The sequence below is a fragment of the Meleagris gallopavo genome, chromosome 11 (assembly GCF_000146605.3).
Source record: "Meleagris gallopavo isolate NT-WF06-2002-E0010 breed Aviagen turkey brand Nicholas breeding stock chromosome 11, Turkey_5.1, whole genome shotgun sequence".
NCBI lineage: Eukaryota > Metazoa > Chordata > Aves > Galliformes > Phasianidae > Meleagris > Meleagris gallopavo.
The window spans coordinates 18997453-19003374 of NC_015021.2; the positions used below are offsets into that span (position 1 = coordinate 18997453).

A 5922-nucleotide genomic window follows, 5' to 3' on the forward strand; every position below is an offset into this window, starting at 1 on the left:
AACTCATTTGGAGAAGGAGAGGGAAAATAAATAACATTTCATCTTGCAAGTTGTTTGGATGTTGGCTGGAACAAAACAAATTTTGGCTGAGAATTTCTATGAAAAAGGAAGAAGGGGAGAAGGCAAGGGGGAAGAACATTCAACATCATCTCATAGAATGGCCAGGGTTGGAAGGGACCTCAAGGATCCTGAATCTCCAACTCCCTGCCACATGCAGGGCCACCATCCTCCACATTTCATAGCAGCCCAGGCTGCCCAGGACCCCATCCAACCTGTCCTTGAACACCTCCAGGAATGGACGGGGCATCCACAGCCTCTCTGGGCAGCTGTTCCAGCACCTCACCATTCTCATAGCAAAGAACTTCCCCCTGATATCCAATCCAAACCTTCTCTCCTTAAGCTTAAAATCATTCCCCCTTGTCCTATCACTATCTACCCTTTCAAAGAGTTGATTCCCCTCCTGTTTATAATCCCTTCTTAAAAATATAAAGTACACATGTCATCAGACATCTTTGAAGACACACAGTGTGCAAATAGATATAAGTGATCTAACCAAGAATCTCAAATTTAACGAGTGCATTTTATTGAAAATCACAGCTAGAGGAAGTTCTTTTCCATAGAGGAGAAAGTGGCATGTGCTGTGATAGGAAGTTTTGGGACAATAAATGGGTTCAGAAGAGTCTGGGAGGAATTGGAGCTGGCAGAGGGCACCCGGGGCTATTAAGGGCCAATTTCCAGCTCCAGCAGTTCCTCAGCTACTGATTTCGGGATTAAGCCCCCTGACATCACTTTGTTGTTATCGCTTCTTTTGTGCCTTTGGGCAAGCTAGATAACCTTAGGGGTAACTGCTGCACCCAACTTTCTGTAGCCCAGCAGCTGCCTCAGTGTAAAGGACAGCTATTTTATCAGTATGTTGAAGAAAATTCTTTTTTTCCCTTCTTATTTTCCAGGATGGAAAGAGATGCGGCGTTTGCACAAAAGAAGGCAGAAAGAGCCTGTCTGAGGGTTCACCTGAGAGAGAAGTACCGACTCCCCAAGGTAAGGTGCAGCTCACAGCCCTGTCTCAACCCAAATGGCTGCGTGTGGACAGACAGCTCAGCGTCACAGAGCCTGGAAGCAGCTCCTGCCTTTCTCAGTGGGATGCCACTGCAGTATGGGACCCAAAAGGGCCCAGGTGACATTTCTTGTAGTCATCATAGAACAGTTTGTGTGGGAAGGGACCCTTAAAGCCATCAGGTCCCACTCCCTGCAGTGCACAGGGAGACCCACAGCTCCAGCAGTGCTCAGAGCCCATCCAGCCTGACCTCGGCTGTCTGCAGGGATGGGGCACCACCACCTCCCTGTGCAGCCTGTGCAAGGGCTTCACTGCCCTTATTGTAAAGGACTTCTTCCTTGTATCCAGTCTACATCTCTCCTCTTTCAGTTCGAAACCACTTCCCCTGTCCTGTCACAGCAGACCCTGTTAAAGAGTCTGCCTCCTTCTTTCCTATACCCCCTTCAGATACTGAAAGGCCACTCTCAAGTCTCCCTGGAGCCTTCTCTTCTGCCTGGTCGCTGCTTTAGATTCAGTTTTCCCACTCAGTACATGAATGGAATGGGAAGATGCTTGTAGTTATCTCTGTAACGTTAGGTCTGAAATAGGAGAGCAGACAAGCTGGATCTCCGCTCAGATCCAGCCCCTGCCAGCAGTGTGCATGGCTGTAACTCAGCAACAAACACTGGTTTAAAAACAAAACAATGCAAAAATACCCTGAAAGCAAATAGGGAAAATCACTGAAAAGTCTTCTAAGCTTGCACACTCCAAAATTCAGAATACTGATTTATAACTATGTCCTCCAAGAAGTGGAAGCAGACTCCCCAGTCCTTTTCTTCTTTAACACTGCTGGCACTGCAAAGTACTCCCAGGGAAACCGAAGCACAGAGAGCAGAAATGGCAAAGCACAAACCTGCAGGTTTCCTAATAGCAAGCAGAGCTTTGCTGGCTCCCAGACCAGATCAGAGAGCCAGGACAGAAAGTATGGGAGCGATCCGTCCTCACAGCAGAGAGGATCTGCAGCAACATGCTGACATAAATCCATGCTGCCTCATGTCATAATTGGCCGAAGGAGGAGTTCGATGGCTGTTCAAGATGTTGAAAGGAAAGCTCACTGGAGGGAGAGCTGGTGATGTGGGCAGTGCCTTGCTGTGGGGTGGAGAAGGAAAGGCCTCTCCGTCTCTGTGGGGTGTGGGCGAGTGGCTCCAAAAGGACTGCTGCTGCTCAGGAAATGGCCTCAAAGGCGTCGCAGGTGGGTCGCTGGAAACGTCAGTGGAGCCATGGAGGGGAAATAGGCGGTTGAAGAATCATTAGGAAAGGAATAGATGGCAAAACCAGAAAACATCATTGGATGGCAGCAGCTGTCTTTAGCAACTTGAAGTTGTAATGCGGTTTTAATTGATCTGTCTCAAAATAATGATAAGAGAACAGCAAAAGTGATGAAATACCAAACAGCCTTGGCACAGGAGCGTCAGATGTGAGGGGATATGATGGATGTGTGTCAGACCATGAGTGTCATGAAGGCACTAATTAAGGAACCGTTATACTGCTGTTTCCAAAAGCCAGATGAGATGTAAAGTATTCCACAGGACGTTTCCATCAGCAGAGGCAGCCAGGGTGCTAACACCAGGCTAGGTGCCTGGCTTTTGCTGTTCGTTAGAGGAGAGGAATCCCATTCCTGCTCCCTCTGGAAATACAGAAAAATATGAAACAATTCCCCCGTTCTTTATTTCCTCACTCCCCCCAAAAAACCAAAGGGCATTGTTTTCCACTTTCTGCAATATCTCCACGTTATCTGTAAGCATTTAGCCATGCTATACTATGCTCTTAGGGACTCCCTAAAATCTGAGATTCTCCTCTGGGCCACAGAAATGAAACCCTCTCTATCAACCCAAGTAGGTCTGTGGCATTTGGTTTTGCTTTTCCATTTTGTTCAAACCTCCCTGCACTGTTAGCTCCGACACAGAGCACTCACCCAAAGCAGCCATGTGGGGACACTGTCATCAGTGCAAAGAGATCAGCACCTCGAGTCTCATCCATCCAAACCTCCTGAGAACTTCATCATTATCCACTCCACATTCTGATTGCTCATCTTCCTCATCTTCCTGGCTTCTCCCTTTGCAGATAACGCCGTGACCTTGTGATCTGTGCAGTCTCTGTGTTTTTCTCATTTCATTTCTTGCAGTCAGCTCAGTTCAGGACTTGCTGGTCCGTTGATCACATGAAGATACAGACTTCTCTGTCTTATGCCTTTGTTGTATCACCCTGCTTCCAAATAGGATGAACTGGGATGTGTTTAACTTAAGTCCTGTGTTCCTGACTCAGTTGTGCATAACTACAAAGGTACTCATGTGCTGAACCACTATGGAATTTCAAGAATATAAATCATAGAATCACCAGGGCTGGAAAAGACCTCTAAGATCACAAAGTCCAACCGTCCAACTACCACCAGTACTGACCACTAAATCGTGTTCCTTAGTCCCTTATCTACATGTTCCTTGAACACCACCAGGGTTGGTGACTCCTCTACCTCCCTGGGCAGCCCATTCCAGTGCCCAACCACTCCTTCAAAGAAGAGGTATTCCTCTTTAATTTAATATATAATATGCAACCTGAACCTCCCCTGGTGCAAGTTGAGGCCATTCCCTCTCATCCAATTGCTAGTCACAGGAGCAGAATCCAACCCCCCTCCCCCCCATCACAACGTCCTTTCAGGAGCTGTAGGGAGCGACGTGGTCTCCCCTGAGCCTCTTCTGCTCCAAAACGACCCATCCCATTCCCTCAGCTGCTCCCATAGCACTGTGTCCCAGACCCCTCTCAGCTCCATTCCCCTCTCAGGACCACTCCAGGGCCTCCATGTCTTTCTTGCTGTGAGGGGATCAAAGAGCCCATACTCCTTGTTAATTTGGAGCCCAGGTAGTTAAAACCCTGGCTTTTGTTTCTGTGTAATTACAATATATTAGTTTGTGACTCACATTTCCCAGCCCCTCCTGTTCTGTGATGAGGCACTTAATTGGGGTGATGGCCCAAGCCAGGGGTGAGAACGACCCATGCATCTTTTTAGTCTCTAATTCAGCAGCAGTAATGAAATTAACTATCAAGAGTGAGTCCAACACATTCAAGACATCCTCAGTTAACAAATTATTAATACTCCAGTGTATTTCATTCATAAAGGCTCAAGGGCTGCTATCACAGCAGGGAATAGCAAGACACCCCAAAACCTGTGGGCATCTGCCCCACTGTGACCCAATTTGAAGAAAAACCGAGGGGAAACACCCACCATAGGGGTGTGCTGTAAGGGAGTCAGGGAGATAAAAGCAAGGTTGTATCCTGCTACGTGGATGGGCTCTGCCATCTGATGGCTGCTGCTGTCCTAATCTTTGCTACATCCTTCACTGACCATCGATTACCTGAAAAAAATGCTGCAATTTTATCTGATCCCCCTTTCATCTGAATGCCGGTTTCACTGGGATTCGTTGTGTTACAAGGCCTATCCACAGCCCAAAATTACCAAAGGAAAAGACTTTGCAAGCATTTCTTCCTGTTGTAATGCTCTGCGTGGTTTGAAAGGAGCCATTTCTTTTCTTCTTCTCTTCCTTTTTCCTTCTTTTCCCCCTTTCTCCCCCTTTCTTTCTTCTTTTCATTTTCTTCTTCTTTCCTTCTCTTCCTTTTTCTTCTTTTTCTTTTCTTCTCATTTTCCTTTTCTTATTTTCTTCTTCTTTTTTTCTCTTTCTTTTCTTCTTTAAGTTACTTACAATATTTTCAGTGAAAACTTTACAATTCCATTTAAAACAAAACTTTGTGAAGCCATTTTCTCTCTGGAAAGAAAAGATATCTAAAAGATATTATTAAAAAAAAAAATCATACGTATTATTTTAAAACAGGTGGGGGGCTTTTTGATGTCAGAACTTTAACGCAGTAAAAATACCCCATGACATATTTCTACAGAAACGGGCTGTTTTGTGTGTGTGAAAAACTGCTGTCAACCTAAGCAGCAATATTAAGCACCTTTGTGCCAATGGTTTGCTGTTGCCTCTTTGAACAGAGGGAAGAATCTCACCTGGCCAAAGGCAGCGAAGATGTTTTGTGTAGTTTCTTACCCTTACTATGGAAGGAATGTGAGAAAACGAGTGGTCAGGATCTCTCGGCAGCTTGGCCTCGTGTCTGCTGTCCTCATTAAGGGCTGACTGCCTTTCGTTTGGCAGAAATATCCCTTCACATTGAGGCGATCCGCCTTGTTTCCCTGCACATAACTGCAGAACAAGGTGTTACTCTGGCTGAGATGAGGTTGTGAGAGTCGGGGGGAAGAGCCCGATGGAACTCGTGATTGGAGCAGGAGTTATAGGAGCACCTGAGATCAGTGGAAGTCCGGCTATGAAGAATGCCTCCACGATGTCTGCTGAATAACAGGAGAGACCTCGGTGCTGTTCCGTTCCAGCAGCGTGATGTGGCACTGCTCGCATTCACCAAGCATTGCTCTGAAAACGGCATTTATTTCGATTCCTGTCCTAATTCTCCGCAGTCTCACCCACAGGAGCCCAAACATTCAAGTTATAAACCACCTTTCCTTTTTTTCCGACGGAGTTGGAGATGCCGAGCCCGTTCCTGAGCGCCCAGCAGCCCTCTGGTGCCGTGCCCGCAGAACTGCATCGCTCTTCTCTGCAGAAACAGCTCAACGTGAAGCGAAGCTGCCGTTTGGTTGAGCAGCGAACCAGCCTCGTGACTTAGAGAAAGCAGTGCCATCTGTATTGAGGCAGTCTGGAGCCCTCGTTTGTAACCTGGGATGGAAAAGACGTTTTTCTCTAAGAGAAATAAAGAGGTTTTTGCAGAGCGGACGTCGCTGATTGACTTCCCAAGGGAGGGGAGTGTAATCCCCAGAGAGCAGGACA

General features: G+C 46.8%; 1 protein-coding gene across 1 annotated transcript in view; it reads left to right on the top strand.

The window, feature by feature from the left end:
• CPLX4 (complexin 4) overlaps positions 1 to 5922 on the top strand; it is a 16205-nt gene that overhangs the window by 2423 nt on the left and 7860 nt on the right. Inside the window, exon 2 of the mRNA XM_010716902.3 lies at positions 951 to 1038. Within this exon, the coding sequence (XP_010715204.1) occupies positions 951 to 1038 (88 nt within the window). The remainder of the gene's footprint in view (positions 1 to 950; positions 1039 to 5922) is intronic.